We start from the raw sequence: 18,880 nt of genomic DNA, 5'->3' as shown, positions 1-18,880 counted from the left end.
CTCTGGGCAGAAATGATATGCCATCCATCTTTTGTAGCTGCTTATCCAGTGCAGGGTCATTGTGAGCCTGCAGCCCATCGCAGACTGGGGACGCCCCCGGGAGAGCAGGCCCCCCGAGGCAGGGCACACGCTCACACACCATACCTAATTCAGAGTCAACGCTTGGTCTGCCTTCATGTTTTTTGGGCTGATGGGAAGCACATGCACACTCCAGTGGGCCCAGAAGCAAACACACACCCCTGCAGATGTGAAGTCAGAGAGTGGCCCACTGAGCCAGCATGCTGCCCTAGAATGCACACTATTCAGTACATTGTGATGAATCCTTTGCCATTTTCTTCTTACTGCAGTGAATGGGTAATTTTGGAGAAGCATCGTGTTAAGCGTGTGTACCTTTGTGTTGGACCAGGGAAATGGGGTCAGTGTAGAATAGACCGGAATGCAAACACACACACACACACAGAGCCTGTATGGGGGGGGGGCTGCTGATCCACAAGGAGCTGTGAGGTTATCTGAGGGGAGACAGTGAGTGATCGGGGGGGCGGGCTTAGTGGGACTCCTGAAATTGGCGAGTTCCGCCCCCTGCCTCCCCCTCCCAGCAGGAGGCGACAAAGGGCACATAGGCCACTGAGGCTGGCGTGTACCTGGTTACAAAAAATCGGTGTAATTAGGCGGAAGCTGTGGAAGGGACGAGAGCCGGATGTGTTTTGGCGGGGGGGGGGGGGTTGTGAGTCAGGGAGGCACACAGAGACTCTGTCACCCCCTCTCCTGTTTCATGGGCCTCCGGCACAGTCGATCACACCCCCCCTTCCCCAGATTGATCGCTGTTTCTCGATAACAGTCTGGGAGGTTTCACCTTGCAAGGGCCTCTATTCCAGCATGCGGATATGACTGGGGGTCTCATGAACCATGGAGGCTGCATGCAGCGTAGAGGGAGGCGCTGTCTAATGTCATGTAAATGTTCCTGGGAGCCTGTCTGTGTTGTACGATATTTGTCAAACTGCTTCCCTTTTTAAGTGACGCGTTTCAGCTTTTACGGCTAGACTGTCACCTGTCTTGGGCTCTCCGGGCGCCGCGTGTCCCCGTCTGTGAGCCACGTCACCAACTGCTGCGCTGCTCTTAGCAATTTCACATGGATCTTCAGCGATTATGTCATCGCAGAGAATTGGCAGCATCCAATTTTAGAGAGTTAAATAGGTTTGAGTTTTTTTTTTTTTTTTTTTGCGTCGGCATGCCAAGGATGTTACCCGGGGTGATAAGTGTGGCGTAGGGGCATGGCTGGGGGGGGCAGAGTCATGGTAGGACACGGGTTGATGGGGAGAACAAGCCTTATATGGGCATCTTTTGGATCTCAGGGCAGTGATTGGTTGTCGTGCTTACCCTTTCGGGGTGGAGGCAACAGGTGCAAGCCACCAACAGGTGGCGATGTCTCAGATGATTGGCATTCCACAGGGTCAGCAATGTGGCAGCCAGCCGGGCCAACCATCAATCACCCCCGCCCTGGGAGTGGCTTAATCCCACCTCCCCCTGGGCTGGTCGTTTCATGAGGATGGCCCATGACACGCTATGTCTTGGAATCGGGGGCCACGTCAACTCTGGGCGGCCCTTCCGAGCCATACTTAACTTTTCATTTACGGTTTGTATTTGGCCATTGAACTTCTTATATTTTGAACAGCTTCCGCTGTCTTCTGAGCGCCTTCAAATTTGTGCAGAAGTAGGTTCTTCTTCATTCCAGTTTGTCAGTGTTGATTCTCGGGTCGGGCTTGATTTGCCAAACCAGGACCCCTATACTAACTTCGGGTCCGAAGCAGTTGTCCCCAGAGTGCATTTAATTACCATCCCCTTCACACAGACTGAAACAGAGACCGCGGGGGTCCACTGAAGAAGGGGGTGCTCTAGGGAGATAATACTAATCCCCTATTTTCAAGGATTTGGAGGAGAGGCCTTTGAGAGAAACGCCGTACCTTTAAATGCCCGGAAACAATGCAATTATGAAGTCCCTCCGGCCGCTAATGCGACGCGCAGTGCACAATGCGACCGTTAGCATTCATTCCGAACAGCCTCGAATGAGCCCAGGGGTTAAAGGGGTGGCGTACCGCCTTAAAGGGGCATCCCGGCCTTATGTGGATTTTTCTACAAGACTTAAACCACGAGGTTGGAAACAGTGTTCTTGTATGCTGTCGTTATATCCAGAATTAACCTTTACAGTGCATCTCTGTTTTCCATTGCAGTGCATGCTTAGCAAATGTATGGCAGTGCTCTTATATTTCTTTTCAAAGGTATTTTGAAGTAGTTGTTATATTTCAGCTGTGTATTCATATATGTATTTATGATATCTGTGTGTGACTGACGTACACGTTACCACACAGTCGAGCCCCTACCCCGTCCTGTGGCCTTTGCTAATCCCACTGTCTCCACCCCCCAGACCCTGCGGAAGAAGGGCCTTAACGGCTGCGAGAGCCCCGACATCGACGCTGATGACTCGGTGGGACACAGTCCCGAGTCAGAGGACAAGTATCGCAAGATGAACGAGGACATCGACCTCATGATCAGCAGGCAGAGACTGTGTGTGAGTGCAGCCCCCACCCCCGCAGTTCTCATCTCGAATATTCACCCTCCCCCCAAATCTACGTAGAGGAGGTTGATATTGAGCAAGAAAAGAGAAAAAAAATAGAAGGGTTTGATCAAGGCTCAGAATGCTCCATAGTCGTTATTCTAACAGGAATTATGCGCTAAAAAAATTCCAGCTACTAATCTTTTGTGGCTCCAAATGTGATTGCCACGTGTTGTCAGTACACATCATACATTTATTTTTTAGTTTATATATGTCAAATCTGTCTGGGTTTTTTTTGTAACGTCTGTTTTGTGACTGTACACAAAGTTTCGTCCGCAAAGATAAATTGACCCGTTTTTTTTTTAGCGGTTAAACAGATTCTCCTCCATATTGCCGTGACGGCAATGCTGATTAGAATAATGACCCGGCACTAAAGGAGAATTATGAGCGAGGGGGTGTTCGCCCGTGATTGCCACTTGCTACCTGATTGACCATGTTCTGCTTTTTATTTATTTATTCTTTCTTTTTTGCCCTGTTGAGCAGGTCTGCGCGCTCATTACACTGCACTCCATCCCCCCCGACCATTTACCCATGTGACACACTTTCTAGAGAAATGAGGCCTGGCTCTTCCCCCTCGCTCGAACACGCCATGTTCACGTAGGGCCAGCGGGGGGTGTAGTGGTTAATGGAACCGGGGTCCAAACCTCTGCCAGTAAACAAGGTTTTGATCTGCCCCAGATCTACTCCGCCCCCCCCCCCGCCCCCCCCATCCCCCACTAAACGCTACTCTGAATAAATTAGCCAAAACAGGATCTAACCGCTTTCGTTAACACGCGACGCAAACGAGCTTAATGAACCCCAGCGCATGTGGAGGTGCGTAAAACAAAGTGCCACTAAAAGGCAGCGAGCATCCCGGGCGAGCTGTGGGGAGTCGGCCCCCGCGGGTCTCACCAGCCCCCCCTGGAGAGACGGGACAGGGAGTCAGATGGGAAGAGCCTCCGAGTTCCTGCCGCAGCCTGGGACTCTGGAAGCTTCCGGCCCACGCAGCCACAGAGTCGGCGGGGTGGGCGGGCAGAATGGTGGAGGTCGCTTGGGTGGGGGTGCTGATGGCAGGCAGGGGGTGGGGGTGCTGATGGCAGGCAGGGGGTGGGGGTGCTGATGGCAGGCAGGGGTGGGGTGCAACTGATGAAGCCAAGATGGGACGTGCTGCAAAAGAAGCTGGGCCTGCCAGGAAGTAATTAAAGCAGCCGAGGCCGGAGGGCGGTGCGGGCGGTGCGGGGGGGGCGGGCAGTGCGGGGGGTGCGGGGGGGCGGGCAGTGCGGGGGGGCGGGCAGTGCGGGGGGTGCGGGGGGCGGGCGGCCGGCGAAAGGGAGCCATCGTTAAGTGGCCAGACGCTGGGGCCTTCGCCACCGTTCCTTTGAATAATATTTACCCAGGCTGCCCAGGGCCTTGACAGAAAGCAGAGGTGGGATCCGGTTTCGGATGGACGCCCCTTATAGACGGCCATTTATGCGTTTGCGGGACACGTGGCAACCATTACATGCCCCCCCCCCCCCCCCCCCCCGGTGATGACATCCCTCACTCACGCTGCCGACGAATCGGCTTCCTGGGCACAGTGCCACTTAACGACGTGCTGTCATGTCCGAGAGCCAACAGATGGCACAGGGGGTGGGTGTTTACCTGAGTGGGGGGGCGTGTTCTCTTGTCATCGGGGGGGGGGGGGGGGGGGGGGGGGCGGCACGGCGATCAGGAGACATGGTTAGTGGAAAGGGGAGGGGCCTCGGATCACACTCATACCAGGCACAGACGGCGTGGTTAGTTGGAGTGAGCGGTACAAGGTCACATGATCACAAGGCCTGCCCCCCGCGTGTGGATCTGCCTCTGGTCGGGGCACGGCTGGCTGTACTCAGACAGCTAGACAACACCCCCTTCCATCCGTAAACAGCCTGTGTACATTGATAAAGATACATGATTTTTTTCAAGCTGCCGGTTTTAACACCTTTGCTTTGGTTCAAAGTAGATATGCTCTCGATAATTAAAGTCACCCAGAATTTATATTAAGCTGGGATGAGTTTCCCACATGTTGTTGTTGTTGAGCTCTCACACCAGTAAAGCTCCAGTAACTCGAGTAACGGTGTCCTCCCCCTCCCCCTCAGCAGGCCATCCCGCCCTCCAGCTACGACATGCCCGTCTCCATCCCTGGGGGGAACCCCAACAGCCTGATCTACAGCCACCCAGGTGGCTCCCTGGGAGGACATAGCCTCCTGCCACTGGCCCACTCCTCGCTGCAGAGGAACAGCATGTCACCGGGAGTCACACACCGGCCGCCCAGTGCCGGCAACACAGGTGGGCCCCCCCCCCCGTCGCCTCATTGGTCACTGTCACGGGAGGCCACGCCCCTGCTCTACGTCCATCTCCTTGGAAACCTCGTCACCCTCCATTGTTAATAATTGTGGAATTCCTGTACGATTACAATCTGCAGCATCAGTTTATGTAGTTATTTTGATCATGTTATTTCCAATATTGAATACAATGATTTCCCTTTGAGCGTCCAGGCTGCTTCTCGTTTGGGCCCCCGTCGTTTAAACCTCCCGTAGCCAATCAGAGCAGCTGAAGTCAGAATCCCAAAATCACTTCCACAGCCAGTGCCTGTCCGCCGTTACAAACCACCTCCTGTCGTTCAGCGTTTTCCTTTAAACTTCCCTTTTTGCGGCTTAATTCTCTGCTGTAAAAAAAAAATAAATCCAAATTGGACATGCTGTGTTATCCTATAGGGCTATATATAACGCAGGCATGGATATATGTGCACCTCCTGGTGAAGTATCTGTGGATGTCCAGGCCTAACCCTGCCATCTTATTATTGTCTAAAAGTTGTATTTAGTTCTCTGGTCAGCCGCCTCCTGCCCACACCATAAGCCCTGTGATTATACTTGGCTTCCTCATACAATTTGCTTCATATTACAGGAGCATAACTAAATATGATCTTTGGCAGGGCCCGTTGATGCCGAAACCACACATGCACCGACTTTAAAAATACGCCATTTTTCTTGGATGCCAGCGGGGGCCTGACGCTGCCATGTTTAAACCCTCCCCCCCCCCAGTTTGAGAAAGTGGGATGATTTTGAGAAACAATTTTTTTTTTGTGCTTCTCCCCCATTTCAGATGGGGGTGTCATTAAATGCAGCGCAACAAGTTGATAGAACCTGCTGAGATGGGGAGAGCAATTGGAAGCCCCCCCCCCCCCCCAGATCTGTCTTCTCACTCATCTTGTTTCCCTCCTTCTTTAGGTAGTCTGATGGGTGCGGATCTGTCCTCAAGCATGGGCACCAGCACTGGTAAGGAAGGCACCCGCTCCCTGCCCACCTCCTCCTCACACGAGATATCAGCTTTGACCAACCCCCCCGGACATTAATTCAAGTTGAAAAAGGGGAGATGTACCTTGTTAGCACAGAGATGGTGTGGGTGTGTAAAGAGGCGGGGTTTGTAGATTATAGAGGCGGGGTTTATAGATTACAGAGGCGGGGGTTTATAGATTACAGAGGCGGGGTTTATAGATTATAGAGGCGGGGTTTATAGATTATAGAGGCGGGGTTTATAGATTACAGAGGCGGGGTTTATAGATTACAGAGGAGGGGTTTATAGATTATAGAGGCGGGGTTTATAGATTATAGAGGCGGGGTTTATAGATTACAGAGGCGAGGTTTATAGATTACAGAGGCGGGGTTTATAGATTATAGAGGCGGGGTTTATAGATTACAGAGGCGGGGTTTATAGATTACAGAGGCAGGGTTTATAGATTACAGAGGCGGGGTTTATAGATTATAGAGGCAGGGTTTATAGATTACAGAGGCGGGGTTTATAGATTACAGAGGCAGGGTTTATAGATTACAGAGGCGGGGTTTATAGATTACAGAGGCGGGGTTTATAGATTACAGAGGTGGGGTTTATAGATTATAGAGGCAGGGTTTATAGATTACAGAGGCGGGGTTTATAGATTACAGAGGCGGGGTTTATAGATTACAGAGGCGGGGTTTATAGATTATAGAGGCGGGGTTTATAGATTCGGACGCCGTGAGGTCAGGCAAGATGGGACTTTTACCGTTTTTCTTTGCACGTTCTCATTGGTTAGAAGGCTAACGATGCGTCGTTAACTGGATGTGACATAAGTGACGTCCTCATGGGGTGGGGGGGGGGGGTATCAAATAAACCACAGGGACTGTTTTAATATTAGTACTGATTCACAAACACAAGGCCACAAATGGAAGCTGTTTGGGAAACAGTTCAGATCTGTGCAGAGAAAAAAAAACCTTCAGTGATTTTTTTTAGTAGAGTAGTGGGAGTGTAGTGGGGGCGTAGTGGTTACATTCGGTTCAGATGGCGTTTTTGCAACGCTTATGAAATATCCAGTAAAACTGTGTGAGCTGAAGCCTGCTACCATCTGTAATACCATCGCTAAACATTTTTATTTCGCAGTCTGAAGATGCATTAAACGTAATTCATTCAGTTCCGTCATATTTCCAAGGTATCTGAGACAGTGTGCGTGTGTCGTGCCGTAATGTGTGAATTTACCACCATACACCTCTCGAGAGCTGGGGGGGGGGGAGGCTGGTCCTATACGCACAGCTGGCCGCTGCCGGATGCCCCCCAGCCATCCGCAGGCCGGCCGGGGGGGTCAGGAGGGGGCACTCTGTCTGGCCCTCCGTCACTGGCCGACACAAAAGCGGCGTTTCTGGGCCGGGGGCCCGGTCATCGGCAAGCCCCCCAGCCGCCATCAAACATGTCCTTTGTGGCCGTCACTGAGAACAGAAGGCGTCCTGTGTGCAGTGCCTCACTGGAGGGGGGGCACGCGCATTCGCTGAGTGTCCAGGGCGCCCGCTACCGGGCCACCACATGCCTCTCATGAATATTCTGCTCTTTTTCGGTGCATTTTTGCCCCAGATGTGGAATCTTTCTACCACCGCGTGCGGTTCACTCGGTGTCCCCATAACAGGGTGGAGGTCGCTTTCCACACCCCCGTAAGCACTATGTGCGAAAAGCCAAAAACACAGTATGTTACCAACGATTAAAGTGAGCTTGGCTGGGTTCTCAGGTTTACCCAGCCGTTGACTTATAATTGTATGTATATATGTATGCATGTATATATGTATGTATGTATATATGTATGTATGTGTGTATGATTTAAAATAATAGTGCAGGCAGATTTGTGTCCGTAATGCCCCAGAATGCTCGGAGACAGCTCACGCGTGAACGGCTCTGTCATGCTAAAGAGTGTTTAGCCAAATGACACATGGATGGTTCTGGAAGCAGCATTAGACGAGCAGGTTTTCTGACGGACCTGCTGGGTTGGAGGACTTTGTCCCTGAATCCTGAGTACGCTTTATTTTATTATTTTTTTTACTACAATCAGTCCAGCCTCGCACAGACCTTAGGAGTAGCACATTAACTCCGTTCCTCTGTTTTCTGTCTTTTTGTCGGGAAATCCGCCCGGCTGCGCGCTGTCAGACGCACGGTGAGATCGACACAGTGTGTCGACGCGGCGGCGTACAGCGCACCCGCCCAGAGCTGGTCCTGCTGCCGGTTCCGTCAGCGTCTCACCCACGCGAGCTTCTGGTCGGAGGTTTTAATTATGTGGTAAATGCGCTGAGGGACTCGAGCTTCCTGTGTGACAGAAGGCCAAGCTTCACTCCGTCTCGGTTCCTCAGGGTGAGAGCGGTCCATCCGCTGTGGGAACGTAGCCCGCGGCTCCCATGGCGACCACAGCGGCGGCGACGGTGACAGATCGGCGACTCGCTGCGAATCTGCAGTCTCTCTCGGCTGTAAGAGGAAGCCGCCTCCTACCATTTGAGTCTAACCCAGGTTACACGCAGGTGTCGGCGTCGACCTGCAACACGTCGTCATCTCTCTCTCCGCCATGGCGCCTACTGTGAAATCTGAACAGCCTTGAGTGTCCCTTTAAGGCCGAGGCTTGTAATTACAGGCGAGGGGCAACCAAACGCAGCCAAAACCTGTGCAACCCCCCCTCCCATGTTTATGAATTCTATATATATTTTTAGCCTTTTTTTTTCTGTCAGCAATGTTCTTATTACTGTTGACAGGGCTGACAACTTCAGGGGGGAGCAGAGTGAAGTCTGAAGGACCTTTTAGTTAAAAGTCGTCCATCCCGAAGCGTGCACTTTACTCCTCGCCGGCTGAGTGACACGCATTGTGCGTCTGAATCTACACAATTAAGTAGCGACGAAAAGTAAATGATCGCAGTGGGATGGCAGCCCGGGCAAAATGGAGACGCCTGGTCAGGAACGGGTGTTTCCAAATGACACAGAGACGTCTATGTACGCCCCCTGTGTCCGTGACAGGGCGGGATGTGATGACCTTTGTGGCGACCTTTGTCACCCCGATCATGTGGGCTTTCGTTTAAAGGCTATGCCCCTGCCACAGCATGTGACTCACTGGGTCGTTTGGACCAGTGTGGCTGAGCAGGGGTCATGAAGAAGCTCCTGAGATCTGGGGGTGCCCTGACGTTTTACAACAGGCCGCAGTAATAGCTGATTAGCACCACTAGAGGGCAGCAGTAGCACCCACCCCAGATAGGCAAGCCTATGGATAACCGACTTGGAGAGGTGTGTCCACAACTCACAGTTAAATCACTGCTCTGGAAATCTTACAGTGACAGTTTGGACTTCATGTCATCACACTGTCCAATGAACCAGCATGACGTTTTACACTGATTGACTGTAGCTGGGTGTTCCTCTACCTTTCAGCCGTGTACTAGATCAATCCTATATGTAAACCATTCTGTCTATTCAGCCCTGTAATACGAAATCACATTGTCTTTATTGGTGATATTCTATCTGATTAAAGTTGACTGCTGTCCTGATGCAGCCCTATATTGCAGGTACCTTTCTTGGTACCTGGAAATGCTAAAAGTTAGCTGGGACGCGCTGGCAAGGGGCCATGCAGGCCCAGCAGCCTGTCCGGCGCAGGCAGTCGGGGTAAATCGCGCCTTTGGGGCTCGTCAGCCGCAGTGAAACAAAAGATACCCTGTGGAAAGTTCCAGGGAAAACTTGTGTGTCTCGTTTTCCCGCCAGCGTATGATTAGGAAATACGCGGACGTCCACAGTAACCCCCACCCCCCCCCTCAAGTGGGGGGTGCGTTGGAGCACTTTGCGTCCTACCGCAAGAAAACCGGTGATTTGGTGGAGGGGGGAGTTGGGGGGGGCATTGTAGGCTCGGCTTTTTTCGTTTGTCCTTTTTCTCTGGAGCTTTCTGACTTCATGGACGTACGCATGGGTGGGGTGTTTAAGTGGCATATTTGAGCCCATCTGTAACATGAGCTGCCCCCCCCCCTCCAATGCATGTATATTTACCCCCTGGCAAGGCCTCCCCTCTGTGGTCTCCCATCCCGTAATTTGGCATTTATACCTAAGAGCACATGGATGCCCGGAAAATTATTTTGGGGGGGGCTGGGGAGATTTTCCCTCGCAAAAGAGAAAGGGTTAGCGGATGGCGACTGTCCTCTGATCTCTGACCCGTCTCGAGGCCTCATGACAGCCCATGTGACTGGCTCCACACCGTTCATGCGTCACGGTGACAAGCTCCGCCAAGGACAGTCATGTAAAAAGGAAACGGATGCAGAGCCAAACGGTAAAATAATAGGCAAATCAAAATGAAAAATCCTTCGGAAGCTCTCAGTTCATGAGGTCCGTTCTCGTTAGGAAATCCACGTGCTTGTTAAATCCCCCGCCAGCCTCGATGCGGAACGAGTGAGGTTTCGCTTCGCGGCAGAGACGGTAATCTGACTTTGCAAAAGAGGACCCAAGTTTAAAACCCGGGAGGGGGGGGGAGTATGAGCTGAGGTGTGGTTTGTTTTGCTTGCAGCAGCCCCCATCTCCACGACAGTGTGGCGGCTGGCGCGCCGTCTCGCTCGGCCCAAGGACGCGACTCGATCCGTGTGCTAAAGCGTGACAACTTAACCTGATCCGTGAGGCCGCCTTCCACCCTCCTCGCTTCTGCTTTAGCAGAAGAGAAACAGATTGTCTGTAATCTTTTGCAGAAGCACATTTCCGTGGACTTTAACGTGCCCCCCCTTCCGCCACTTGACTGTTTTCCGTGCCAGTGAATCGGTGCTGAGCTAACTCCTATATGCAGCCGTTGTCTCCTTCAGCTCCGTTCCTCTCTTTTTAAGCGGGCAGAGAGACGGACAGAAGTGCCGACAAGGACCCGAGCGACCTCATCTTCTCACCGCCGCTTTGCCCTGTTTCTCCTGCAGGAAATGGGTATGGAAACCATCGCAACTCCCCCGGCCTGCTGGTCTCGCCAGGGGGCCTGGGCAAGGGCATGCAGGCCAAGTCCCCCCCGCCCATGAACCTCGGCATGAACAACCGCAAGTCGGACCTGCGTGTGCTCATCCCGCCAGGCTCCAAGAACGCCATGCCCTCCATCGTGAGTAGACGCTCCGCGACTTCCATGTGCAGCCGACCTGTCCCAGATCAGGCTCCCCCTTTTTTGTTTCCCACCACTGTATTTTGTCCTCATTTGTTCTTATAAGTTGCCCTTCCATCTGCTAAGATTGTGCATGTCATGGCAGTGTCCTGGACAGCGGGGGTTTCTGAGAAAGGCAGAGTAACCGACCGTAAGGTTCGGATCACCCTGTCCGCAACGCTAGCTCTGCCGTTACATCGGACGTCCCTTAGAGCAGCCACACACATGTTAGATCTATGCCGGGCCCCAGCCCCAGTCCCCCCACCCAAAACCACGCAGCCACCAATCACGCTAATTTCAATCTATCGCCCCTCCTTTCCATTGCCGCCAGTCTGAGGATGTTGACCTGCTATTGGTAAGTGGGACAGCAAAGATTAGAGCCCATCCTTAAATTGACATTTAAGAGGCAGGGAGCCTGGGAGAAATTAAATAATTTAGATAAATCAGTAGGGCTCCGCTTTTATAACAAAGCACAAATGTGGCCCTGTGGTCTGTCGCATGTGGATCACATTTGGCAGCCGTATGAGCTTGCGTGAGTCGAGGGCGACACCTAGTGGTACATAGCAGCAGGCACACTTGTCCCCACCTGTCTGCTGTCATCCCATCAACTTCTTACTTTCCCCACTTGTAACAGCTGTGCCATTATCTCCAAATCTGTTTATATATTGAAATAAAGGTAAAAGATCAGAAGGAGTTTGTTTAATCTCATCGACCTCACATCATTCCTGTCACCCTGCACAATAAAGGAACCCTACCAAGCCCCTGTTACCAAGGAGACAGTGATGTATGGGTTACTATAGCTACAGTGAGACCTCAGGGTTGGCAGAGATCAGCATGATTTATTCATTTCAATGCATTTGCATCCTGTTGATTTGTTTCAACTTTATAAAAGGGCACATATACTGTTTATTGTACATCCACAGTGATCGTTATTTGTTCGCTCACTTTTATTGCAGAACCAGAGAATAAATAACTCGCAGTCTGCACAGTCATTGGCTACACCAGTTGTTTCTGTAGCAACGCCAACTCTGCCGGGTCAAGGAATGGGAGGATACCCATCAGCCATCTCAACCTCCTATGGTACTGGTAAGTATAGCTGCTCTGACTATAGACATTAGCAACAGCTCTAAAGGCGATATGGAGGCTTAACTCTTTGAGCCATGCTGCCTGGCAATGTTTTGTCGGCAACAGGCAGCCAGGTGAGACATAGGAGACACAGGACAACTAATCAAGGCTACAAACAGTTGGCAACAACCAATCGGAGAAGAGCAAATCTATTGCAAGGGAGACAGACGCCACAAAGATGGCTGCTGAAGCTCTTAGCACCTGACAGCGCCGAAGAAGTTGCCCAGTGTACCGTCACTTTAAGGCTCGAGTCAATCGAAGCCACTCAGAGTGAACCTCCACTGACAAGTTGCACTTTTTGGCTCGAGCTTGGGTTCTGAACAGCTTCAGAGCTTCAGTTAAGATTCAAAACAAACATATACTTGATTAAGTTCAGAAGTACTATGTGTAGGTCAAATTTTAGATGATCTTTCTAACCTTTTCACTGAGCCAATGAGGCTACGGAAAATTCTGCCGGCTGAACCAGTGGATAAGACCCCGTCTTTCAGAGTAAATATCATGATGGTGGAATCTCGCACTTTTTAATATCTGTGACACTGAGAAGACGCAAGATCTATTCCCCGTAAATACCCAGTGCCATCTCAACAGAAACGTCTAAATGATGTCATAGGGGAATAAAAGATGCAGTTCTTTATTTAGAGTACGTTAAATGCACTTTCCTTTGGACACACAGGAAATCGTCCAAATTTTAACCAATTTCTATTAATATTGTGCAGTTTCCCTTTAACGTGTTTCAAATGTTACGAATCGTATGGTAATAATGTTTTTTTATATAGATAAAAAATGTGACACATATATTGTAAACAGTCCCTGGGGGCATTGAAAGCCGCTGAAGAGTATCAGGGATTCGTTCTTTTCTCGGCGTAACATGTCATGTCACCCCCCCCACAGAGTACTCCCTCAGCAGCGCGGACCTGTCGTCACTCTCAGGCTTCAACAGCGCCAGCGCGCTGCACCTGGGCTCAGTGACGGGCTGGCAGCATCAGCACCAACAGCAGCAGCAACACGTCCAGAACATGCAGCACTCCACCCTGGCCCATCTTGGGTAAGCGGCCCGGGAGCAGCCGGGGTGCCCTTAGCGGCTCGCTGTTAGCCACGCCCGCTTAACACCCCCTCACGCGATACGCCCCTCCAAGGCCACGCTTCTCCATCGGCTCTGACGACCGGCCATGTGCCCGACCTCCTCCGAGACGGCTCCCGCTGGCCGCTTTAACTCTCTTGGCATGCTTAGCTACTTCTCCATGAACATCTGGCAACCAGAATGAGGTTACTGTATGAGCATGAGGCAGAGCGTTTCAGATTAAAGTGGGGGCGTTTAAATTCATATTTGGGCCCCACATCTAGGCCCCCGCCTCTCCGATGGCCCCACGCTCTCAGCAGCAAACAAAAGCGAAAGGCCGACCCAAAAGAAGGGCATAATTAAACCAGTGGTTGGCGTAATTTGGGCCTCAAACACACGAAGCCATCTGGTTTGGATAAACCCCCCTGTATTAATAAAGCATCTGTCCCAAAAAATTACAGCCAGCGCCCCCGAAATCTTAGACTCTTGAAAGCCATGTCACCGTGAGTAAAAAAAATAAATAAAATGAAAATAAAACAAGTTCGCTTTGAACAAACTCATGGCACCCAGTTGGTGCGAAATTTTGGTGCATCTGTACTCAGCCGGGAAAATAAAATATATTAAATATGGTTTTTATTTTATTTTTTTGAAAGACAGAATGTACAAAATGAAAATCAAAGGATAAGTTAAAAATTCATATTCTAGGCTTGTACAAGTATTGCATTTGTAGCTAATTCAAGACGCTCCATTGTAGTTCAGGGGGATTGTAGGAGTACATCTGCTTCTATGTAAGACACTTAATATCGAGAACTAATGGCTGAAATCGATCAAGTAGAACAGCGAAAGGCTCTTCCGGATAAGTCCCTCTCGGTAGAGAGCAGAGGATTCTGAGTGTCTCGAGTGTACCGACCTACCGATGCTGCTTTCTTGTGTTTTGTAGAGCAGTATGCAGTATCATATGAACGTTTCTTAACACCCGCATGGTTTTATGAAGTCTTTGCACTGCGTGTGTGCCTGTGCGTGTGAGTGTCTCACTGTGTGGCGGACGGATGCCGTTTTCCTCACCCTGTAACCGAGTTTCCTTCTCTTCTACAGAAATTGCAATAGCACTCACTTATGTCAGAGTTCAAATCTGTCCCAGCCCTCTGCCCAAAGCCTGCACATCAAGTCCGAACCTGTTTCTCCTCCTAGAGATCGCTCCGCGGGCTACCCGCCGCCGCACCCGCCGCCGCACCCGCACGCCCCGCTGCCGCCGCGCCAGGACGCGGGTCGCTCGCCCGCTGACAGCCTGAGCAGCTGTGGCAGCTCGTACGAGGGCAGCGACCGGGATGAGCAGCGAGGCAGCGAGTTCCACTCGCCACCGGGACTGACGCGCCACTCCCCGGAGGAGCGCGGGAGCCCCACCGTCAAGCGCGTGCGCCTGTCTGAGGGCTGGGCCGCGTGAGCAGAGCGGACTCTCTTACTGGCCGGCTGACCGACACCAGGGCTCCGCCCCCTTGCTCGCCGCATGCTTCGGAAGGAGCCATGTTTTCTAAATTTAACTTTAGTATTGTAATTCTTTTTATTTTATTAATATTATTATTATTATTATTATTATTTTTCAGAGTGTGTGTGCTATACATATTACAGTGTTTTGGCGGGCGGTCAGGGGTGCAACGTGTATAGGAGGCAGGTTGGCGGACAAAAAAAATTTGTACGTGCGTACAAAGCGTATTTACGGGAACGAACAAGAAGTCAGGTACTCTGTTTTGTAAAACTACTTTTCACAGCGGCGACATGGTGTGACTCGGGCGAGTAAACGAATGGAGGCGTACGCATGCACTGGGCCAGTGGGCTGGCTGTCCTCACCACTGCTAGCGCCCCTCGCAGGCAGGAAGGCAGACCCGTGCAGGATTCGCAGCACAATAGACAATGTCATGTTGCAGGTTCAACGTATTTATGTAAATAGAGGGAGGGAGGGGGGAATCAGGGGTTTCAATGCTGCAGGACTCTGCAGAATTATTAACGAGGAAAAAAAAAAGTATTAAAGGAAAAAAAAAAATGCAGATATGCAAAATTTGAGGAATTACACAGGTATACCTGCAAGACCCACAGCTGGAGGCCACCGCGAATGTGATGTGTCTCTTGTAGTATGGAGCGTATTCATTTTTGGATTTGGATGGGATCCAGTGAATGTGGACCATACTTTCCACTTGAGAGCCATGCCGCTCACATGTTAGGAGTCTGGGTCACACGTAGACGTGTTCAGTATGAAAGGCTCTAATGAGACATTTTGCTTATATTTTCATAAAAAAGAAAATTTAAACAAAAAAGAGGAATTGAAATGCAAAGCATTTGTGGCTTTTTGTAGTTTATATAAGCCAGAATGTGTTTTTGATAGCTTTGCTAACGTTAAAAAAAGAAAACCTAGAGGTTAAAAAATGGGCTTTTTTGTATAGAAAGAACCTACCTAAGCCATGACAACAGAAAAACACAATGCTTTGCTGAACAAGTAACTGTTTTTTCTTTGTAGAGTTTTTTTGTTTGTTTGTTTGTTTTTAAAAGCGTATTTCTAATTATATATAATAATATTAAGAATCTTTAAAAATCTGTGAAATTAACATGCTTGTGTATAGCTTTCTAATATATGAGTATATATAATAATTATGGTTATAGCAAACATTGTTTTATCTAATTAATGGGGTTATATATGTGCATTTGCACATGTTGTCAGTGCTGTTTCGATAGACCTACAAACGAACCATTCAGGGGTGAAATTAGTTTAACCTTAATAAGCGGCTGCGTAAAATGATCTGAATCTTTGTTTTAAAAAGTGACTGATTCACAGAATGTCACTATTGTGGAATCTGGCTGGCTGTATTCACTGCTGGGGAGACGTACATGAGCAGATGCACAATGCTTCCATGTTTAACGTGTTTGGCCAACGATAAAACGCTTTTTTTTTTTTTGTTGTTGTTGATACCCGAAAGCCTCTCTGTCTAACAAAAGGACTGCTGGTGATGAAATGGCGAGAAACCTGACCTGTTTGTGTGGCGGGATATTGCGTTTCCATAACGGAGGTATACGTTTAGGTTACAGCGCCACCACCTGGGTGGAGGAGATACGAACAGTAATTTTTGTCAGATTACCCAAAATACATCTAATGTTATTGTTTTCCTCCTTAGCCAAAATACATTGAATTTGTTCAGCGTCATGTAACATGCATTGTAATTTTGTTTCATTTGTATCTGAGAATTTGGACGCTGTCAGCTGTTTGTGTGGAAGGTTGCTGTGTCGCTGTATGGATTGTGATGAGTGAGGCCTGGCACTTTCCATTGGACCCCAGTGTAATGTGACAGATTCGAACCACGCTGTCAGGAACTGACAAGCTGTTTCGGAGAAAAAGCACACCTTCTGATCATAACTTTAAAAAACCACCAGGCATGTCACTGTCTGCCTGCTTAATTCTGAATCCGCCGTTTCTCAGATCTTTTTCTGTTGCCTTGTGCAGTTTATACACATTGTCAGCGATCATACTCTGTACATGTGCTCAAGATCAAGGGGGCTGAGCCCTCAACATCTTAGCAATAGTATTTATAAAGGTTCACTGTTGTTATTAATTCACATACATTCAGTTGTTATGATCAATTCAGGTTATGGATGGATGCGCGCACAGCTCACGTATACAGGATAAGTTTGTTTTATATCTACAAACACCCACCAAACAGTATTTAATATTGCATACACAACTCTTCAAAAAATGCTTTCGTGTATGTTCATTCTGTGCGATTCTTAGCAGAAGAGGCTACATTTAAATAAATACATGTAGTTTTAAGTGTAAACTAAATATAACGAATATGTTTTTACTGCAAGCAACCCGACTGTCCACTGGAACAGTACAGACCAGCATAATTGACTTACAAGGCCTTGATAATTGCAAGGAGCTGTTTATAGCTAATGTATCAATCCACTTGATTATCTGTTTTAAGAGCTGATTTGCCTAAAGATCTAATTGGTTGTGCCATTTCTTCTGAAACACCGCAAGTCTAAAGCACCTGCTCCAAGACATTGGTTTCCCTTTGTAAAACAAGATAATCATTTTTTTTAAAAACCTGTAGAGTGTTATGGTTCAGAAAATTGCTTTCGTTTTTATATTTTAACCAAAGAAATGGAGCAATCCTTTTATCTCTGATCTGTCAGATAATGCTTCTCCTTGTCGTTACGCTCATGTGTTCTGTAACCCGAAATCTACTTGTACCTTGATTTGGCCCACAGAGTACCTCACATCATCATTAAAGAGTCACTTCCAACAAAGACAAACGATTTGACCCAATGGTTTTGACGAAAAAAAACTGGCTAACGTTCAATGTCAGTCTCTCAAGCGACATCGTGGCAGTGAATTCCAAGGGTTCAAACAAATTAAACGAAAATTTGTCCTTCTCAGGGACACGCCCCCAATTCATGTTAACTGCTTTAATAGAAATTCCAAGATCGCTAACTGAAAATCTATCACTAAAAACGAAACACTAAGGGTCTTCTTACCCGGCTGAGGCTTGGGTCAAATAAGTGTGGCAGTTGAGAAAACTGTTATAGTACATCACGAAAACCTGTGGTTACATTTAAGTTGTAAATGTTCTGCAACTTTTTTTTTTTTTTTGTGGTTAAAAGGTAAAATTTTACAATTTCATTACAAACATGCACTGGATGAGCAGGTATGAAAGATACATGGATGAATTTGCTATATAATGGATGGACTATATGATCAATATGTCTTGGTTAAAACAAAATGCACATTTTCCCCCTCACTAGATATAGCTACTAAACCTGTTACTCGGTTTGAAATTAACCTAAGCAAGGTGTTTATACAAGTTTGTTTGGACCCGTGAAATCTGCCGCAAATGTTGCTTGGCAACAGAAACACTTCCGCAGGTCTGTTGTTAAATGGCTGTCCTGCACTGGTTATTTGGATAAAACAGTCCATACACAATTTTTGGTTTGCCCTACTTGGTTTGCTGTTCAATTTTGTGCTATTTTTCAGATACGATTTTTGTCCATTCATATAAAAATACAAATGTAATGCATACAAAAAAACAACGTAGTAACTAATGTAGCTTGTATAAAACAAAATGGGGAACGTTTAAAATAAGTGTTTTGAAACTAAAAACCAGTGGCATAAGCTGGACTTTGTCGCCACTTGAAGGCAAGATGTTATTAATTAAAACCACATCTCTGTATCTCAAGGGACTTCATTCAGCTGTCTGTAGTGATTATGGAAATAAAGTTTCTCCTGCTGGAAAAAGGTATTTGTATTTTGCAGACAATTCAGTAAAGTTACTGGCTTTCTTAGTTACAGATGTGTATGTGTGTTTTATTTTCACTTTATGTTTTTTTATTCATTTTTATTCATTTTCCTTGGATAGCAACATCACATTTTAATCAAATTAATTGGAAACAGCAGATCTTGCACAGGTATTGTTTGTCCGTACTGTGTATTTAACAATAAATGATTCCAGTTTCACTTAATCATGAAATGTTAGGCTCTGGTTATATTCTAATCAGATGCTGCCTTTTCATAACCTGTGGCCAGATATCTACACATCAGGGGCAGATCGGACTGCAACACATTCCACTGTGCCATCTTTATGGCAGAGCCAGTCAGATCTATGCTGGAGGTTGTCAGGCTTGCA

General features: G+C 48.5%; 1 protein-coding gene across 9 annotated transcripts in view; it reads left to right on the top strand.

Annotated features, from left to right (window-relative positions):
- The window catches only part of LOC125746120 (myocyte-specific enhancer factor 2C-like), a 78,289-nt gene extending 59,746 nt beyond the window's left edge, over window positions 1–18,543 (top strand). For 6 of the 9 annotated variants that reach the window (XM_049019773.1, XM_049019769.1, XM_049019770.1 and 3 more), the window contains 7 exons: window positions 2,423–2,566; window positions 4,708–4,897; window positions 5,839–5,886; window positions 10,818–10,990; window positions 11,986–12,115; window positions 13,046–13,199; window positions 14,310–18,543. In XM_049019773.1, coding sequence (XP_048875730.1) covers window positions 2,423–2,566; window positions 4,708–4,897; window positions 5,839–5,886; window positions 10,818–10,990; window positions 11,986–12,115; window positions 13,046–13,199; window positions 14,310–14,658 — 1,188 coding nt within the window. In that variant the 3' untranslated portion in view covers window positions 14,659–18,543. The remainder of the gene's footprint in view (window positions 1–2,422; window positions 2,567–4,707; window positions 4,898–5,838; window positions 5,887–10,817; window positions 10,991–11,985; window positions 12,116–13,045; window positions 13,200–14,309) is intronic. The other 3 variants (XM_049019776.1, XM_049019777.1, XM_049019778.1) reach the window with 3 other exon arrangements.
- Window positions 18,544–18,880: the final 337 nt, after the last annotated feature.

The sequence above is a fragment of the Brienomyrus brachyistius genome, chromosome 7 (genome assembly GCF_023856365.1).
Source record: "Brienomyrus brachyistius isolate T26 chromosome 7, BBRACH_0.4, whole genome shotgun sequence".
Classification (NCBI taxonomy): domain Eukaryota; kingdom Metazoa; phylum Chordata; class Actinopteri; order Osteoglossiformes; family Mormyridae; genus Brienomyrus; species Brienomyrus brachyistius.
Note: the sequence above shows the minus strand (reverse complement) of the source record. Positions and strands in the feature narration are given on the sequence as shown.